Source organism: Prunus persica, chromosome G3, assembly GCF_000346465.2.
Source record: "Prunus persica cultivar Lovell chromosome G3, Prunus_persica_NCBIv2, whole genome shotgun sequence".
In the NCBI taxonomy this organism is placed as follows: Eukaryota; Viridiplantae; Streptophyta; class Magnoliopsida; order Rosales; family Rosaceae; genus Prunus; species Prunus persica.
The window spans coordinates 4,420,624-4,439,593 of NC_034011.1; the positions used below are offsets into that span (position 1 = coordinate 4,420,624).

Below are 18,970 nucleotides of genomic sequence, written 5' to 3' on the forward strand. Positions count from 1 at the left end.
TTAAGGTTGTTTATGTTTGATGCTTATGTTTAATTCCTCTGGAGATCTGCTTTTACCTAGTAACATTTTCTTGACACAAACGATCAAATTACACAGAAAGGAATCTTATGCAAAAGCATATGCTAAATGGGAACCTAAACTCTTTTAAACGCTGAGAGTGATTACATCTTCATCCTCCTCTGTTAGGTGATCAATTTCCCACTCCTAAGCAATTCTTCAGTACGTATGATATCCCGAATCTCGAGCACTGGCAGTATCTGAGTTTATAGACATTGACTCGTCTGATCCTTCTTGCGAATTTTCCTCTCTACTTTCCTTTGCTCTCTTCTCCGCCATTCCTCTTTTCCACTCTCTTTCCTTTGCTGTCTTCTCTGCCCTCTTCTGTGCTCTTCTTTGCGCTCTTTTCTCCAATCTTTCCTTGGTAACCTTACCTCTCTCTTTCCTCCACTGTAACTTCCTCAACCAGTGTCTAGTGAATGTGACACCAAGAAATAGAAAAACAGATCCCATAGTCCCTGCACATACAGATATGAGAGCCTCAAGGGTCCAATTTGTTCCTTGACTGTGTGGCAAGATCACCCAAGTGGCTGCAATGTAAGCTGTGGCCATGAGTGACACTGCCACCCACATGGCTTTGTGAGCAACCACCAGTAGCTTCATAAGTGTTTTACGCCGGAAGGGAATGATGCTCACTAAGACAATGACCATGCACATAGATAAGAACAACGCAGCTGTGTTGCTTATTGTGAAGACCTTGAAAGCAGTTGTTCTTCCAATTGTTGACTGTCCTTTTAGTAGTCCTTCCTGGTACACACCCCCGGGAGGGTTTATGCCAGCGGTGAAAGTAACCGATGCAATCAAAACGGCAACTAGTGTGATTGTGTTCCTGGTATTTTGTAGGGCCTCTCTATATATCTCATATTGCCTAACTGCACTTATTTTTTTCTTCCCTCTTTGCTTCACAAGCTTGGATTGATGCAAATTGGTTGGTGGTGCAGAAGGACTATCTATCTGGTTGCCAAAGTTTATTGTTACTTGATGACTGGGATTACTATCTGCTTGTACTGTAGTGAAGTCTTCCATTGGTTGGTTGTTGGCTACACCATTTCTGTAATCATGTTCATTTTGGTGCACGTTAAATTCAATAGGCGTTTGTGCCATTTTGTCACCAATTCTCTTCAACATGTACCTAACATGTTGGTTCCCCGTCATGATGCTAAATTCCTGGTTGAGGATGTCATAGGCTGTTAGACCTCTATGGTTCCGACCATTGATATCCACCTCGGTTTTGTCAATGATGTACTCTGCTAACTGAAATTTCCACATGTTGAAGGATCAGTCGGAGTTGAAGAAGCCAAGATTTCCATCATATGGTTCTTCACTTAATAATGTTAAATTTGTTCCTCAAGAGAAAACCTAGAATAAGAAAACTGAATGGTAAATTTTGAGGGAGAGACTTACTCTAAAGTTCCTTGTAGAGACTGCTAGATGCAAGACGGTGTTTCCACATTCATCTGGCCGGTGGATGAGATTGGTGCTGTTAAGAGATTGTGCCAAAAAGAGAAAGGAACTGTATCTATTGGACATGGCAGCAAGATGAAACACTGTTTCTCCCTCTCCGGTGAGAACTTCGAAAGATCTGGCAGACCTGGACCAAAGTTCCTCAAGGATTTCGGTTTGTCCATTCATTGCTGCCAAGTGTAATGGCGTGTAACGAGAATGATTCTTTTCAAGAGCAAGGTTTGGATCAAGCTGTAAGAGTATTCTTGTTATCTCCAAGTGACCTTTCTCACAAGCCAAATGCAATGGTAAACATCCATTTCTGTCAGCCTTCCGTGCAAGCCTTGAGAGTGCATTCAAAAGTGGTGTACTAATATCTGCAACATTATTAGCTCAAAATGTAAGTTCACAATGAACCAAACAACATTGCTTTAACATGAATTACGCATAGAGAATGAAATTGTTCTCAGCCTTACCCACATGGCCTGGTGACAGGGGCATGTGAAGAGGACTCGAATCCCCATCTTCTTCAAAATCTCGTACCTGTGGTAGGTCTGTGAACAACTTCACCACATCACAATGCCCATAACGGCAAGCTATGTAGAAGGGGGTTTGATTTTCAGAGTTAAACATACAAGCCACCCAAGGATTGGCCTCTAACAGCAGCATTACAACATCGGCTATCCCTTGCCGACAAGCTTCATGTAAAGGACTTTCTTGTCTATTGTTCACAACTGCAACCAAGTCCGGGGACAGCTTAATGATTTCAGAAACCAGCTCAACGTGCCCGAACCTCACAGCAAGGTGTAAGACAGTGTTTTTTGATTCACCAGCTTTTTGACTGAGAAATCCTTCATTGTGTTGAACCAAATTGATGAAAGTCTGCTTGTCATTTCCTTCAATTGCCTCAAAAAGCTCTGGATCCATTTCCTCAAGCTTTTAGTTTTCACTCTAAGGGGAAGTTCTGGACAGAATGTGTATGTTCCACAACCAAATGGTCCAGGCAGTACAATTTAAGCAAGGACAAGAGAATATTTATAACCTAATGCTTCAACAGTTTGCTACCCCTAGCAATACTGAAAAGTCTTCAACCTTTAAGGATGAGGGTCAGCTGCATGTCAACCAACATCTTAAGCGTCTTTTTCAAGGAGCCAGACTATGCTTTTTCTCTTGTCGCTTCCACGTGGATTGTGGCGAAAAAATCTCCAGGATACTTTCTGATTAACACCTAAGAAATTGCTGAGAAATGCATTAATTAATTCTTTTCACCAATCATTCTAAAATTTATGTGGTCCACATTTTAGTACAGCCTGTTTTAGGCTTAAGGTTCATTGACTAGTTGACTGGGTGCACGTTCCCTTTCATTTCTCCGTCCTGACCACCCTCCCTCCACTTAAGAAATCGTACTGCCTTCAACATACAGTTAAAATTCATGTTTCTTTCTTCAATTTTCCGGTGCTGTCCCACCTGAACTGTATTTTTCCGACTCTCCTGCATCCTCACCAAGCTTACAAGTTGCCATTACAATTGCACCTTGTGCACTTTTTATGGCTCTTAGTGTGACATTTTTAGCTTTAGTATGTTCCTCACCATAATCTTCTTCCCTATTTTTTTCTTAGGTTGTTTCTTTTAGTACCAAGGCAGGGAGTTGATTTTAGTTTTAGCTCAAAACATGATTCTGCAGGGTTTTTTTTTTTCCTCCTTTTTTTTTTTTGGGTCAAAATGTTGGAAAATTTATTACATATGAGGACTAATGTTTACATCCTTTACTAAGCAAGTGAATAATCATTCTGAGTATCATATGGCAGTGAAAAGTTAAACCAAGTTTTGTCGAAAAAGTATTTACGTTCTAATTGATCACCTTTTATTTGTTACATATTTGGCTTGTTTATATAAAATCAAATCAAATCTTTTTGGAACACAAATGATAAAATTCTACAGAAATGAAGTCAAAGCAAAAGCATATGCTAAATGGGAACAGTTCCTGAAAGATTGTTGTTGTGACTTAGATCAAGGATGTGAAGGTAGACAAGACTGCACAACTGTTGGGGGATCATATGTCCACTTAAAAACTTCGACTGAAGTCGTAGCATACTCAACATGGATACATTTGATCCCATCCATGAAGACAACTTGGAACAAATATAACTTGAGCACAATCATAAATTTGGTTGAAAAGCATGAACCTTATTATTAATTATTACTATGAAGCCAATAGATGTTGGTTAGGTCTTGAGGTTTGATAAGAACTAGCAGTATTTCTATGAAACTCACAATATTCAACCACTTAGATAAAACACTGCTCATTGGGAGCCAAGTGCCTGCACACACATACAGACTAAAGCAATTTCCCAAGAGGCCTTTACAAATTTAAGTAATGAAATTCAGATTTTTTTAGTACGTATAAAACTTAGTACATTTGATGACTTGCAAATCAGATATTCTTTACATTCAGTATGAGTGATATCCTTGATGGAAGGAGCTCTCAACATCAGAGTTTTGGCTTTCCAATTCATCTGCAGCTCTCCCCCATATTCCCCTTTTAAATTTCCTCCAATTTAACTTTCTCAGCCAATGATCAACTAGCATCACTCCAAGACCAATGAAGATTGTTCCTAGAGTGCCTCCACTAACTGCCAGCAGAGTGACAAGGACAAACGCAGTCCCGTGGTTTCGTGGCATGACCACCCATGTTGCTGCAACATAAGCTGTTGCCATGAATGCCACAGCTACCCACATGACCTTGTGAGCAATCACCAGCAATCTCATCTGTGGCTTTCTCCGATAGGGGATGATACTGACAAGAACAACAACTATGGAGAGTGACGTGAACAGCGCAACGTCATTGCTTATTGCAAAGACCTTGAAAGCTGTTGTTCTGCCTGCCAATGCCTTCCCTTTCATTGCTCCATCCTGATAGACACCACCAGGAGGGCTAATTCCAGCTGTAAAAGCAACTGTTGCAATCAAAATGGCAACTAGAGTTATAGTGTTCCTTGCATTTTGTATTGCCTCTTTGTATATCTTATGCTGCTTATGATCTTCACGATGCCTTTTGCTGGAAGACTTGCCTTGATGTGAATTGGTTGGTGACGAGGACTCAATTTTGTATGCTTCCTTGTCAAACCTCTCTTGGACTTGATTCTGGAGCGATGGCATTCGAGACTTGTTCTGGTTCTCTTGCGGAATGTAGCTGATTTCTGGCAAAGAGGGGAAATTACCATTTTCATCCATAATAGACATATCTGATTCGAATATGTAGCTCTGCCTTGAAGATAATGTTTCTGGTGAACAAGTTGTCACATTAATACTTCTTTCACCACCGGCTCTTTGGAAGATGGTCTGAAGATTCCGAGTGTCTGCACAGTTCTTGGCCTGATTGAGGATGTCAAATGCTGTAAACCCTTTGCAGTTCCGGGAATTAATCTCCACTCTTGCTTTGTTGATCAAGTACTCCGCAATCTGGATGGAACATGACATAAAGTGTTTCTATGAAAACATGATAAGCTTCAAGTTTATATTTCTTTTGAAAAAACATGATTGTGTCTCAGCCCTCAGGCCATTCACAAATTGTTTTGCTTCAGTTGATAGTTCAAATTCATTCCTCACCTCATAACGCCCTCTTGAAACTGCAAGATGTAAGGTGGTGTTACCATACCGATCTTGACACTGCACGAGATTCGAACTGTTAGCAACATGCATCAAGAATAACAAAGCTTCAAATTTGCCATATCTCACAGTGAGATGAAATATGGTCTCTTCTTCTTTTGTGAGATAATGGAAAGCTGCTGGAGCCTTCAGTGCAAAGTCTTCAAGGACTGAAATATTCCCATTTATTGCTGCCAAGTGCAAAGGTGTATAACCGTTGTTGTTATACTGCAATGCCAGATTCACATCCCGGTGTAGAAGTATCCAAGTTATCTCCCTGTGCCCTTCGTTGCAAGAATAGTGCAAAGGTGAATTTCCTTTCTCATCAGTCTTTTGAGCATAGTCAGAGCACATGTTTAGCATCTCTCTAACAATATCTGCACCACCAATGGATTTTCAGACATAACTTGGACAACAAATCACAAGTATTATTGTGCACGATAGGCTAAAAAATCAATGAGAACAAAAAATTTCATGCAGATACTAGGATAGTTAGGAAAGCCTAAACTCTAGCAAACTGAAATTTTCTAAGTACCTGCGTGCCCACTGGATGCAGCGACATGAATACATGTCTGGTCAAGCCCAACTTCCTCTAAACTTGCAATCCCAGGCTGGTTCAATAGGACATTTACCGCATCAAAATGGCCAAGACTGCAAGCTACAAAAGAAGCACTTTTTTTCTCTGAGTTAAGCCTACAGGCGGCGCGGGGATTGGCTTCTAATAGCAGCTTTAAGATGCTAGCATTTCCTAGGCGACAAGCGTCATGTACTGGAGTCTCCAGGTGTTTGTTTTCAGCAGTAACCATTTCAGGGCACAGCTTAGTAATTTCAGACACCATGTCAATGTTTCCAAACTTCGAAGCAAGGTGTAAAACTGTGTTCAAAGAATCAGCTGTCCTTTCCTCGATAAGCCCTTTGTTTTCATGAACTAAGCTGATAAATGCAGGTATGTTGTTGCTGCTAATGGACTCTAAAAGCCTTGGATCCATTCAAAGCTTCAAACTGAACTTGGAAGATGCTGTTCTTTAGAATAGACTTTGATTGAAGGCAAGTACTCAATTGAGCTGTGCTGTAAAATGCCTATATATACACAAGAAAACTGGCAAGTTCATGGAAAACACACACAAAATAAGAAAAAAAGATGACTAGATGAGGAATATATATAATCCTTTTACCCTGCCATGCATGACGAACGTAACAGAATATTCCCCATGCCAAGTTCTAGGCATCTTCAAGGATATTGGTGTGGGGAAAAACTCTTCCACAATTAAGTAAGAAAGTAAAAGTACTATGCGTAGACTTGGAATCTATGTGGTTTTTGGAATGGAAAATTTTGGGTCTTTTTTCCAACATCTTCCCTTAACCAATTGTGAGCCTGGTTTAGTATATGACTGGTGAGGACTGAGAGGGGACAAGTCTTTCTGACTCATTCCATGGTCGCATAGTCAAGTCTTTCACTCATCTCATTCATTCTAGGAAACTCATGGTGGTCTATTATATTCTAAGGAAAATGGCCCTTCTGTTCCTTGATATATATGCGACTGTGTTCAAAACACACTTCCTCTGTGGCCCCTTTGTCAAACCATTCTCAATTGTAGCCAACTTGATATATTGTCAAGTCATTCAATGCAGACTGCTTGCAAATGCTGACCAACCTTGATGGACGATTATGTTAAGAGGGAATTGAGCCTATCCACAGATTGTGGATTGGTTTTGAATCGGATGTTTATATTATAATAACAGGAATCTCTTTCAATATTAGGAAGAGAAATGCAATAAATTAAAAACTTGTTAATTTAGGAGAAATGAAATTTCAAACTCAATCTTTCTTATAAAACATTATAAGAAAAGGGCTTGTAGCTCAAGTAGTTAAAAGCTTTTATTCATGCACTCGAGATCCTAACTTAAATTCCCAATATCAATTGTTTAAAAAAAAAAAAAACAACCAAATTTTGAGTGGTTAAACTCACAATTTGAGTATGATATGATGAGATAGTGATACAACAAAACAATATCACATAGAATATAAAATAAAGGATAATGCTAAAGGTAAACAAAAATTAAGGGAAGATACTTTAAACAAATTAAATTTTCATATCTTTCATTTATAAAAGTGACAAATTAAATTTGCTAAAGGTAAACAATTAAATTACTCAATGAGAATTCATAGTTCATGCCTTCATGTCACTTATTTCAAATTGAGAGGTTATATTGTTGGATTTGGATTAGCAACAATGCAAATCAGTTGTGGTCAAGTGTACAATACTTTAGTAATGGACCAATCATCTCGTAACACTTGTCTTTTTTTATTAAAACAAAAACGAAAAAGAAACCATCCCAACCGGTAACCGTAAAACATTCTTCACGTGTTTCAGATACTCAGCAGGCAAAACCTTACACAAGAATTCGAACCCCAGCGGTTCCGACGACCGGCCATTGACGAGGATAGAAGGTAATTTTCTGAAATCATGTTTTTACAAGCTGCATTTTGGGTGCCCATTTGTTTCATTAAATTCTTTGGAGAAATTTCTGACATGGGTAAAAACAATTTCATAACTTGACTGATGGATGGTGAATGATAGAATTTATCATGGTGAATTTGTTGCCTTCAGGGAGTGAGAGCTCTGACTAATTTATGAACAAACTATTATTCATTTCTTAGATTAATTTTATTGTGTTTGATGCCTGGAAGTTTGTTTAGACTGAATTCTGAATATAAATTTTAGCTTTCATCAAAGCCTACTTTGATTCATCCACTATTCTATATTAAATTCTTATTTCTAAGTTGGAAAACAAACCCAGCATATGTTGCAGTCTTTAAAACAATAAAAGATTTACTAAATCTAGGCATGTTACTATAATGTGTGATTTTGATATTATTATGAGCAGCTTAGTAAGCAGTAAACATGCTCTGTAAGGGAAAAGGAATGCCGAAATTCACTCGAAGATGGACTTTGATTAATATTGCAACATTCGTCTTCAAATTCGAACTAGTTATAGAACATTATTGCATAGGGAATATCTATTAAATGATATCATTCTAATTGATTAATGTTTATGTTGCAGGTTATGGAGAATAATGATTGTACAAGGTTAAGCAGCGAGTCATTAAGTGGTGATGAAGTGGATATGCAAGGTAAGGATCTTTTTCATTCACTTGTTTTTCAATCACAATTGAATGAATTTTCTTTGAAATCTCACGATCCAGATAAAGATAAAGAGATAACTGAAGATTTAAAACTTGGAGCACAGTTCAGTTCTCATGATAGTGCATACATAGCTTATGTCAAGTATGGTGGAACACATGGTTTCAATGTGAGGAAGCAACATAGAAAGACAAATAAGGTGGGTTTTGTAACAAGGGTAACTTACTGTTGTTCAAAAGAAGGTCATTGAAGAAATGATAAACGGCGTGGAAGTCCATCTTATTCTTTACCAATTTCAAGGGTTGGTTGTGAAGCACATATGATTTGCCAACTTCAGAAAAATGGGAAAATTAAGATTGTGTCGTTTAATGCAAGTCATAATCATGATTTGATTAAAGCACCCATGAAACATATGCTAAGGGTTAATCGTTGTATATCTAGAGCTCAAAAGGCATATGTTGTTGGTGCAGACAAGTCAAGAAAACCAATCAAAGAAACTGTGGAATTAATGAGTGGAGAAGTTGGGGGGCAAGAGAATCTTGGTTTTGTCGATAAGAATTATCGAAATTAACTACGTACAAAGCGAAAAATAAAAATGGAAAAGGGAGATGCTGGGCCCATACTGCAATACTTTCAACATATGCATGAAGATGATTCATCATATTTCTGTTCAATGCAGCTTGATGAGGATGATATGATCACACATATATTTTGGGCAGATGCACGATCAGTTCGTGATTATGATGTCTTTGGGGATGTTATTTGTTTTGACACGACTTATCAAATAAATGAGTATGGTAGACCATTTGCACAATTTGTTGGGGTTAATCATCATATACAAATTATAGTTTTTGCTGCAGCTTTACCATATGATGATACCATAGACTCTTTTAAGTGGTTGTTTGAGACTTTTCTTGCAGTGATGTCTATGAAGCAACCAAAGACCATACTTACAGACCAATCTGCTGCAATGGCTGAAGCAATATTAGAAGTTTTTCCTGAAGCTCACCATCGGCTATGTGCTTGGCATATTTACCAGATTGCTGCTAAGAATCTAAGCCACGTGTTTCATGGATCAAAGCAATTCGCTTGTGATCTTAGCAAGTGTGTATATGAATATGAGGAGTGTGTATATGAATATGAGGATGAGGATGATTGGCTATTTGCATGGAATGATATGCTTGAAAAGTATGACCTCAAGGAGAATAAGTGGTTGAAAGAATTATTCGAAGTGAGGGATAAGTGGGCATTGGTGTATAAACGACACACTTTCACTGCAGACTTGATTAGTACACAACACAATGAATGTATGACCACTGTGTTGAGAAGATACTTGATGCCAAGTCATAATCTTTTGAGTTTCTTTGAACACTATGAGAAAGTTATGGCAGATCGAAGATATAAGGAATTACAAGCTGATTTCAAGATGATGCAAACTATTGCTTTGTTATCAACTAATGTGGAGATGTTGCGACACGCGGGGGAGGTTTATACCCCTGAAGTTTTTAGACTTTTTGAAAAAATTTACATGGGTATTCTTGATTGTAGTGTCTATAAAGTTGGTAAGTCTGGGATGACATGTGAGTACAGAGTATCTTATAGTGGTAAATCTCAAGTGTGTTTGGTTAAATATGATGGTTCAACACAAGCAGTTACTTGTAGTTGCATGAAGTTCACTTTTGTTGGGATTTTATGTTCTCATGCATTGAAAGTGCTAGATAAGAAGAATGTGAAAAGGATCCCACCTGTTTACATATTACAGCGATGGGCGAGAGATGCAAAGGCTAGGAGCATCACTAATTATGAGGGACTTGAGACTAACAACAATGCTAAGGATTCTATTGGGAAGCGTTATAGCCATTTGTACTGCAATTTTCGCGAGATAGCATCCTTTGCAGCAGAAGATGAGAAGTTAACTGCATGTGCACATGTTCCTGTAACTAAGAAGTGAATGCAAAAAGCAAACAAGTAAAGAGTGAATATACAATTAATGCCTTGTAATAAATCTTGTTTCCAGGACCTTGATACGGAAGCATTGCAAATTGTCAACACGTGTTATGAACGTGCAAAAGAGGTAATGTAAAAGACTTTCTCAGTGATGTTTTCTGTTATTCTTACCTTAGCAAAGTTACATATCTTTGTTTTGGATAACAGATTCTGCAGAAAAACCGAAAGCTCATGGATGCGGTGGTGGATGAACTTGTCCAGAAGAAGAGTTTAACCAAACAAGAATTCTTTAGCCTAGTTGAGTTACATGGTTCAATCAAACCTCTGCCACCTAGCATACTTGACATCAGGGCTGCCCAACGGAAGCAGTTCCAAGATATGATGATGAACCAAAAGGAACCAGTTTTGGGGAGCAGCTTATGAATAAGATGTAGAGATATGGTAGATTCTTAATTATCTTTGATGTGGAGGAAGCAAACATACGAGTAGGGCATGTCATTTCAAGCGGTGATTGATTTCGCGAGCATCTTGTCCAATGATTGATATTTATCATGTTCGGCAGCCCGGGTCAGGTTGTGGAACCCTATCTGTTGATCATAAAAGAAATATGGGGAAGTCATGCGAAGAAACGTTAATCTGAGGGAGAAGCCCCCTTCAGTATTCTTTTGAACGATTTGTAATTTACAAATGTTCTATTTCATTTGTATCCTACCCGTCTTAATAATCTATTTGATTTACTTGGCTACTTGGACAGAATGGTTCTAGTAGCTCAATTTGATCAAAACTTTTTGTACGGATGCTTCAGTATAAACTAGCCCCTTGACACATGCTCACGCATGTGCCAATTGATTTTCTTTTTCTTTTTTATTTTATTTTTAGAATTAATAAAAGATAACAGGGTAGTTATGTTCCATAAAAGTAGGACTTATTATCTTATTTTATTTTTAATTTTAATTTTTTAATATTAAAAAATATAAATTTACCATATTATCCTCATTTAATTAATAATTTCAATTCTTAATGTTTGAATTAACAAAGGGCATTTTCTGGTATTTTGAATGTTTCACCATTTTCTGTCTTTTGCTTTATATATATAGATTACCAAGTGCGAGTTCTCATAATTGGTCGTCTAACACATAAATCTTGTGATTAAATTTCAACTATAGTCTAAAGAATGGGCTTCTGAGGCCCAGTCTTGTATGCAAACCAGGCTTCAGGAATTAAAACCCAGCCCAAATTTCCTATTAACTGAATTTTAACAGTCACCACCACCTCTCGTTTTCACCAACGTGTCCCATAAAATCCACCCATGACTTTCCCGCCCGCCCTCACAAACATCACATATACTCTTGTCGTGGCCACTTTTGAGTTCCATTCCATTGTTTCTTAACCTCCCGTGAGAACTATGAAGAGGAACATATCTTATTGTTTCTTTGGTCTTTTCAAAACTTGGTTGACGGTTTTCTTGGCTGTCACAATTTGTTGTGCTGAAGCTGCTGCTACAGAGTTCCAAGCGGGTGATGATTTGGGATGGCAAGAACCTGACTTAAACAACAGCGCTCTGTATACTCAGTGGGCTTCCAGGAACAGATTTCACGTTGGAGATTCTCTCTGTGAGTTCTAAAATCTTTGCACTAGTTCTCTCTCTCTCTCTCTCACAAAGAGAATTGGTGCCGAGTATGGATAGCTATATGGAGAATTGGTGCTAACAAAATATGTGTAGTTTTTTCATGGTACAAAACGTGGATTCGGAAAATGCAAGATGATTACAAAAAAAAAAAAACACCCCTACCAAGAAGTTGGAAGATATGCCTCCCTTACTGAATATATTTTGTTTTGTTAACCAAAAATGCATGTGCGCAATCAAAAGTGAGTCGTCCAAATCTCTGTATCTTGACAAACCATGAATTGGTCAGTTCTAGAAAGGAATTCTAAATTCCATTTGGTGTTTATCTTTGCTCTTGTTTTGTTTTCATTTTCTTGACTCTTTTACAGCTTTCACGTACAAGAGTGATTCAGTTCTTGAGGTTGACAAATGGGATTATTACCACTGCAACACAAGCAATCCCATAATCGCGTTTGATAATGGGAAGAGCATTATGAAACTTGATAGGCCTGGCCCCTTCTATTTTATCCGTGGAGCACATGATCACTGCAAGAATGGCAAGCGGATTTGTATCGAAGTGATGGATCCACGCCTGGTCTCGCTGTCTCCTCCACCTGGTGCAGTCCCACCTGAACCGTATTTGTCCGACTCTCCAAGCTTAGGAGTTGCCATTGCAGTTGCTCCTTGTGCACTTTTTATGGCTCTTATTGTGACATTTTTAGCTTCAGTATGTTCCTCACCATAATCTTCTTCCACTTTTTTATTTATTATTATTTTTTATTCTGGCTGTTAGGATCTATTGTGACTCCGTATTTTGCTTTAAATTATTCATTGATGTTGAACATTATTTATCATTTATGTAATGTTGGGATCGGATGTGTGTTTGATTAAGTTTTTTTTTTTTTTTTTTTTTTTTTTTTGTCTTAAGGTTGTTTATGTTTAATGCTTAAGTTTAATTCCTCTAGAGATCTGCTTTTACCTAATAACATTTTCTTGACACAAATGATCAAATTACACAGAAAGGAATCTTATGCAAAAGCATATGCTAAATGGGAACTTAAACTCTTTTAAACACTGAGAGTGATTACATCTTCATCCTCCTCTCCTCTGTTGGGTGATCAATTTCCCACTCCTAAGAAATTCTTCAGAACGTATGATATCCCGAATCTTGAGCACTGGCAGTGTCTGAGTTTATGGAAATTAAATCTTCTGATCCTTCCTGTGAACTTTCCAGTGAAAATACCTTTATACTAACATCCTGTGAACTTTCCTGTCTACTTGCCAGTCTACTTTCCTGTCTACTTTCCTTTGCTCTCTTCTCCGCACTTTCTCTTTTCTGCACTCTTTCCTTTGCTGTCTTCTCTGCCCTCCTCTGTGCTCTTCTTTGCTCTCTTTCCTCCACTCTTTCCTCTTTCACCTTACCTTTCTCTTTCCTCCACTGTAACTTCCTCAACCAGTGTCTAGCAAATGTGACACAAAGAAATAGAAAAACAGATCCCATAGTCCCTGCACATACAGATATGAGAGCCTCAAGGGTCCAATTTGTTCCTTGACTGTGTGGCAAGATCACCCATGTGGCTGCAATGTAAGCTGTGGTCATGAGTGACACTGCCACCCACATGGCTTTGTGAGCAACCACCAGTAGCTTCATCAGTGTTTTACGCCGGAAGGGAATGATGCTCACTAAGACAATGACTATGCACATAGATAAGAACAACGCAGCTGTGTTGCTTATTGTGAAGACCTTGAAAGCAGTTGTTCTTCCAATTGTTGACTGTCCTTTTAGTAGTCCTTCCTGGTACACACCCCCGGGAGGGTTTATGCCAGCGGTGAAAGTAACCGATGCAATCAAAATGGCAACTAGTGTGATTGTGTTCCTGGTATTTTGTAGGGCCTCTCTATATATCTCATATTGCCTAACTGTACTTATTTTTTTCTTCCCTCTTTGCTTCACAAGCTTGGATTGATGCAAATTGGCTGGTGGTGCAGAAGGACTATCTATCTGTTTGTCAAAGTTTATTGTGGCTTGATGACTCAGATTACTGTCTGGTTGGTTGTTGCCTACACCATTTCCGTAATTGTGTTCACTTTGGTGCGGATTAAATTCAATAGGCGTTTGTAATTCTTGTGCCGTTTTTCCAGTGCCACCAAATCTCTTCAACATGTCCCTAACATGCTGGTTCTCCGTCATGCTATAGTTCCTGTTGAGGATGTCATAGGCTGTTAGACCTCTATGGTTCCGACGATTGATATCCACCTCGGTTTTCTCAATGATGTACTCTGCTAACTGAAATTTGCACATGTTGAAGGATCAGTCAGATTGAAGAAAGCCAAGATTTCCGTGTTACATTAAAATAGGCAACATGCACTACTATGGTTCTTCACTTAATATGTTCTTATTCCTCAAGAAAAGCTATAATAAGAAAACTGAATGGTAAACTTTGAGGGAGAAATTTACTTTCAAGCTGCTTGTAGTGACAGCTAGATGTAAGACGGTGTTACCACGTTGATCTGGAAGGTGGAGGAGATTGGTGCTGTTAAAAGATTGTGCCAAAAAGACAAAGGAACTGTATCTGTTGAACATGACAGCAATATGAAACACTGTTTCTCCTTCTCCGGTGAGAACTTCGAAAGATTTGGGAGACCTGGACAAAAGTTCCTCAAGGATTTGGGTTTGTCCATTCATTGCTGCAAAGTGTAACGGCGTGTAACGAGAATAATTCTTTTCAAAAGCAAGGTTTGGATCAAGCTGTAAGAGTATTCTTGTTATCTCCAAGTGACCTTTCTCACAAGCCAAATGCAATGGTAAACATCCATTGCTGTCAGCCTTCCGAGCAAGCCTTGGTCGTGCATTCAAAAGTGTTGTAACAATATCTACAACATTGTTAGCTCAAAATGTAAGTTCACAATAAACCAAACCTCATTGCTTTAACATGAATTAGGCATAGAGAATGAAATTGTTGTCAGCCTTACCCGCATGGCCTTGTGCTACGGACACATGAAGAGCACTCAAAACCGCATCTTCTTCAAAATCTAGTACCCATGGTAGGTCTGTGAACAGCTTCACCACTTCACGATTCCCATAACTGCAAGCTATGAAGAAGGGGGTTTGATTTTCAGAATTAAGCATACAAGAAGACACCCCAGGATTGGCCTCTAACAGCAGCATTACAACATCGACTTTCCCTTGCCGACAAGCGGCATGTAAAGGGGTTTCTTCTCTATTGTTCACAACTGCAACCAAGTCCGGGAAGAGCGTAATGATTTCAGAAACCAGCTCAACGTGCCCGAACCTCACAGCAAGGTGTAACACACTGTTTTTGGCTTCACCCTCTTTTTGACTGAGAAATCCTTCATTGTCTTGAACCAGATTGATGAAAGTTTGCTTGTCATTTGCTGCAATTGCCTCAAAAAGCCCTGTATGCATTTCCTCAAGCTTTTAGTTTTCTCTATAGGGGGAAATTAGGTAGTACAACACAAACCTAATGCTTCAAAAATTTGCTACCTCTTTCAAATTTAAGGATAAGGGTCAGCTGCATGTCAACCAATATCTTAAATGTGTCTTCAACGCGGGTTGTACACGGAAAAATCTCCTGTATACTTTATGATCAACATCTAAGAAATTGCTGAGAAATGCATATCTTTTCGCAAATCATTCTAATACAAATATGTATGGAGTGGGTCCACATTTTAGTGTAGCACTGTGATTTTTGGTCTTTTAGGCTTTAGGTTCATTGACAAGTTGACTGGGTGCAGAACAAACATATATTCCCCTTCCTATTTCTCCGTCCTCCTTCCAACCATTCTCCCTCCACCATTTTGTCAGCAAGTACTTTTCCTATACATATGACGAAAATAAGTGGAGAGCTAATGTTGGAAGCTTGAATGAAATTCAAAAGACCACATGTCCCACATCGATAGAAGAGAGAAAGGGTTCTGCTAAAAAAAATCAAAAAAAGAAAGGGTTAGACCTTATAAGTGTGGAATGTCTCACACTTAGTGGAAAGTGAGTTTTTTTGTGTTAAGACCTTTCCTATTGAGAGGGGCGATAATAAATTAAACTCACACACACTACACCAATTCTAGGACTCAAGCTCAGGACCTTTTCTAAGAGCATCTGCAATGGTGAGGGTCATTTCAATTTTATTTCAATAAATTGAACTTTTGACTTGTAGTGGTGAAGTTCAGTTCATGTTGACAAGAAGACGTTAAAATCTTAGCATGACAAGAAGATGTTAAAATCTTGGTATCCAACAAACAAGAAAAAATAATATAGAGCCCAAAAAGGAAGTTAATTCCAAAGGTAGTTGTTGGTTTGGACATGACATAAGAACCTTGTTTACTACAACTTCATTGTTTTGTTGGAAAAAAATTTTGCGCAGAAAATGGGAGGAAACTAACTGAAAATGGGTTCCTGGAGAGCGACATTCATAGTTGAGTCCAATGGGAAGCTTTGGTTTAGTCTCCTCATCTCGGTTCCCAATTGTAAAACTGGATAAAGTTTGAGAAAATGAAGCCAATCTTGGAAAAAGACAAAGGAGGCGGCAGGAGTCTCCCTACTGAAGTGCTTTTTTAGGAAGCACTTCAATTTTTAATACTTGAAAAACACAAAATTCCAATGGTGCATATTTTGCTTATTCTTCCTTCCCTCCCTCCCTACCCAATCTACTTTCGGTATCATCACAACTCATATTGATACACAAGGAAGGAATGTTCGCATGACACATGAAGGCAACACAAGCATTAAATAAATTTGCCAAGACTCAATCGTATTAACATAACATTCAAGGAACTATTTATTATGTTATCACACCATCATCACAACTGTAAAGTTGCGATCATGCCCTCACTATAAAAAAAAAGTGGCAACAGCTACCATTATTTGGTGACTGTTGTGGGGATTACTAAAGGCTTTAGTCACTAAAAAAAGCAAAAAAGGTGACTAAATGCCTTTTTAGTCACTAAAAAAGTCAAAAAAGGTGACTAATGCCTTCTGTCACGGCCACAAATGTCACTAAATAATGGTGACTGTTGCCACTTTTTTTACTAGTGCCTATACCTATGTGAATCGTTTCTAAATGTGACGTTCTAACTTAACGCACAAGACATGTACGTAGGTTATAGAAAACATATGTCTGTTCTTTTTGATATCGTATACTACAACCTCCATAATCCTGAATTCCCTTCTCACTCTCGTTCTCCTAATATATCTCTCTAGGTTTTCAGTCGAGAAGCTTGTATAATTTTATCAAATCCATCCCTCCCTCCCCATCAGTTTAGTCTCTCATCTCATCTCTCTTCTCTTCTCTTGTATAATATTTTAACAAATCTCTCCTTTCTTATAAAACAACCACCCAATTAGGGTTTAGGTTACGTTCACCTGTTGCTTGTTTTCTTGTTGAAGAAGATGATGGCGGCTGACAAGGATTGGTTCTATGTTAAGGGGTTCGGTGACTTGTTGGTTCTCGACATTAGCAAATTGTTGGCAAGCAGTAGCTCCTCCAAGTCTCCAAGGCCTGAGTTTAAACGTGTACATGGTTCTTCTCATTCAGAACGAAAGAATTTGCCACGAGGAATGGCGTATATAATTGTGGATCCCAAACTATAATATGGGGGGTATGTATCGGCCCAATCCTCCTATGAAACCGTCATTTGAACCCAACCTTGAACTCATTGAGTGTAATGATCCAGAGGGAGACTCTGCAACAGCAAGAGGACATTTCCCATGGCTTCTGCTCCTAAGGTAAATCCTATGGTGGTCATCCTTAGGTCCTATTTGGCTCACGGAACGAATTTGAGGGGAAATAATTTCTCATGTCATTTCTTACGGGATGGGAAATGGAAGATTCATTTCCCACATTTAGTAATGCTGGGAAGGTAACAGGGAGATATTACTTTATTGCATTTCCTATGTTTGTTTTGAGTACGACTGGAAAACAAAGTTTGTATAAAATTTCAATTATACCCATATTAAATCAAATAAAAAAAAGAATGCATTTAATGATATATTGTAATTATAAATTGTTAATGGGGATAAAATGGTCATGAAAAATGTATATTTAATGTTGATTCATTTTCCCAAACTTTCCTATGAGGAGGGAAAACAAAACTCAAGTTGGGAGGATGGGTTTACTTTCCCCTTACTTTCCCATGGGTCAGACAACGATTTCCCATGACTGGACTTCCCAAACATGGGAAAGTAATTGATTTTTCATCCCCAAGTCTCCTATCCCTATTCGGTTAATAGGAAAGAAGACTTAGGGATAAGAAATCAATTGTTTTTCCATGTTTGGTAAGTCCGAACATGAGAAATGGTTGCCTGGCACTTGAAAAAGTAGGGGGAAAGTGAAGCCTTCGTTTTCCCTTATCATGGGAAAGTTTGGGAAAATGTGTTACATCCCACATCGACCAACAGAGAGTGGGTGATGTGCCTTACATGTGCCCACCTCCATCTAGCATGAGGCCTTTTGGGAGCTCCCTGGCTTCGGAGTCATGGGAACTCCGAAGTTAAGCGAGTTTGGGCTAGAGCAATCCCAGGATGAGTGACTCATTGGGAAGTTGCTCGTGAGTTCCTATAAACAAAACCGTGAGGGCAGGGGGTCCAAAGTGGACAATATCATGCTTCGGCTAAGCCGATTTGAGATGTGACAAAATGGTATCAGAGCTACTCTACCTTGTGGTGTGAGTGTGTCGACGAGGATAACGAGCCCCTAAAGTGGGTGAATTGTAACATCCCACATCGACCAACGGACATGGGGTGATGTGCCTTATATCTACATGCCCACCACCATTTAGCACGAGGCCTTTTAGGAGCTCACTGGATGGGTGACCTACTAGGAAGTTGCTCGTGAGTTCTCAGAAATAAAACCGTGATGGCAGGGGGCCTAAAACTGGCAATATCGTACTACGACGGAGCCGATCCGGGATGTGACAAAATGAGCCAACATTAAATGCACATTTTTCATGACTATTTTGTCCCATTAACAATTTAGAATTATAATACATTCAATGCATTCTTTTTGTATTTGATTTAATATGAGTATAATTGAAAAATTATCCGATTTTTTTTTCTTTTTCATTTATACTCAAAACAAACCTGAGAAAGGAAAAAAAAAAGTGATAT

General features: G+C 38.6%; 4 protein-coding genes across 8 annotated transcripts; 1 reads left to right on the forward strand and 3 right to left on the reverse strand.

Moving 5' to 3' along the window:
* LOC18782646 (ankyrin repeat-containing protein At2g01680) lies at positions 51 to 2,554 on the reverse strand. Its single transcript, XM_007216295.2, has 3 exons — positions 1,977 to 2,554; positions 1,462 to 1,877; positions 51 to 1,311 (listed from the first exon to the last, which is right to left on the reverse strand). Exons 1-3 carry the CDS (start codon positions 2,425 to 2,427, stop codon positions 217 to 219), a joined length of 1,962 nt encoding a protein of 653 aa, XP_007216357.1. The 5' UTR covers positions 2,428 to 2,554; the 3' UTR covers positions 51 to 216.
* LOC18782982 (ankyrin repeat-containing protein ITN1) lies at positions 55 to 15,317 on the reverse strand. Of its 2 annotated transcripts, XR_002270725.1 has the most exons (4): positions 14,821 to 15,317; positions 14,306 to 14,721; positions 12,905 to 14,134; positions 55 to 134 (listed from the first exon to the last, which is right to left on the reverse strand). XR_002270725.1 is itself a non-coding variant. In XM_020559679.1 (3 exons), exons 1-3 carry the CDS (start codon positions 15,272 to 15,274, stop codon positions 12,992 to 12,994), a joined length of 2,013 nt encoding a protein of 670 aa, XP_020415268.1. In that variant the 5' UTR covers positions 15,275 to 15,317; the 3' UTR covers positions 12,821 to 12,991. The 2 variants fall into 2 exon arrangements, 1 of the variants encoding a protein (XP_020415268.1); XM_020559679.1 differs by lacking the exon at positions 55 to 134 and having other exon boundaries at positions 12,821 to 14,134.
* On the reverse strand, positions 3,903 to 6,137 carry LOC18783004 (ankyrin repeat-containing protein ITN1). Its single transcript, XM_007216159.2, has 3 exons — positions 5,684 to 6,137; positions 5,110 to 5,525; positions 3,903 to 4,962 (listed from the first exon to the last, which is right to left on the reverse strand). Exons 1-3 carry the CDS (start codon positions 6,135 to 6,137, stop codon positions 3,952 to 3,954), a joined length of 1,881 nt encoding a protein of 626 aa, XP_007216221.1. The 3' UTR covers positions 3,903 to 3,951.
* On the forward strand, positions 7,501 to 11,025 carry LOC109947936 (probable inactive ATP-dependent zinc metalloprotease FTSHI 2, chloroplastic). 4 transcript variants are annotated; one of them, XR_002270727.1, is made up of 4 exons: positions 7,501 to 7,600; positions 8,215 to 8,284; positions 8,765 to 10,368; positions 10,449 to 11,025. XR_002270727.1 is itself a non-coding variant. In XM_020559681.1 (4 exons), exons 2-4 carry the CDS (start codon positions 8,267 to 8,269, stop codon positions 10,662 to 10,664), a joined length of 291 nt encoding a protein of 96 aa, XP_020415270.1. In that variant the 5' UTR covers positions 7,501 to 7,600; positions 8,215 to 8,266; the 3' UTR covers positions 10,665 to 11,025. The 4 variants fall into 4 exon arrangements, 2 of the variants coding, with proteins under 2 accessions (XP_020415270.1, XP_020415269.1); XM_020559681.1 differs by having other exon boundaries at positions 10,312 to 10,368; XR_002270726.1 differs by having other exon boundaries at positions 8,215 to 10,368.

Coding starts and splice junctions, on each gene's coding strand:
- LOC18782646 (XM_007216295.2), bottom strand. CDS start 2,427: ATGGATCCAGAGCTTTTTGAGGCAATTGAAGGAAATGACAAGCAGACT. Junction 1,878..1,976: donor CCTGTCACCAGGCCATGTGG/GTAAGGCTGAGA, acceptor ATAATGTTGCAG/ATATTAGTACACCACTTTTG. Junction 1,312..1,461: donor TCTCTACAAGGAACTTTAGA/GTAAGTCTCTCC, acceptor TGGAAATTTCAG/TTAGCAGAGTACATCATTGA.
- LOC18783004 (XM_007216159.2), bottom strand. CDS start 6,137: ATGGATCCAAGGCTTTTAGAGTCCATTAGCAGCAACAACATACCTGCA. Junction 5,526..5,683: donor TGCATCCAGTGGGCACGCAG/GTACTTAGAAAA, acceptor TTGGTGGTGCAG/ATATTGTTAGAGAGATGCTA. Junction 4,963..5,109: donor TTTCAAGAGGGCGTTATGAG/GTGAGGAATGAA, acceptor TGTTCCATCCAG/ATTGCGGAGTACTTGATCAA.
- LOC109947936 (XM_020559680.1), top strand. CDS start 8,890: ATGGAAAAGGGAGATGCTGGGCCCATACTGCAATACTTTCAACATATG.
- LOC18782982 (XM_020559679.1), bottom strand. CDS start 15,274: ATGCATACAGGGCTTTTTGAGGCAATTGCAGCAAATGACAAGCAAACT. Junction 14,722..14,820: donor CGTAGCACAAGGCCATGCGG/GTAAGGCTGACA, acceptor ACAATGTTGTAG/ATATTGTTACAACACTTTTG. Junction 14,135..14,305: donor TCACTACAAGCAGCTTGAAA/GTAAATTTCTCC, acceptor TGCAAATTTCAG/TTAGCAGAGTACATCATTGA.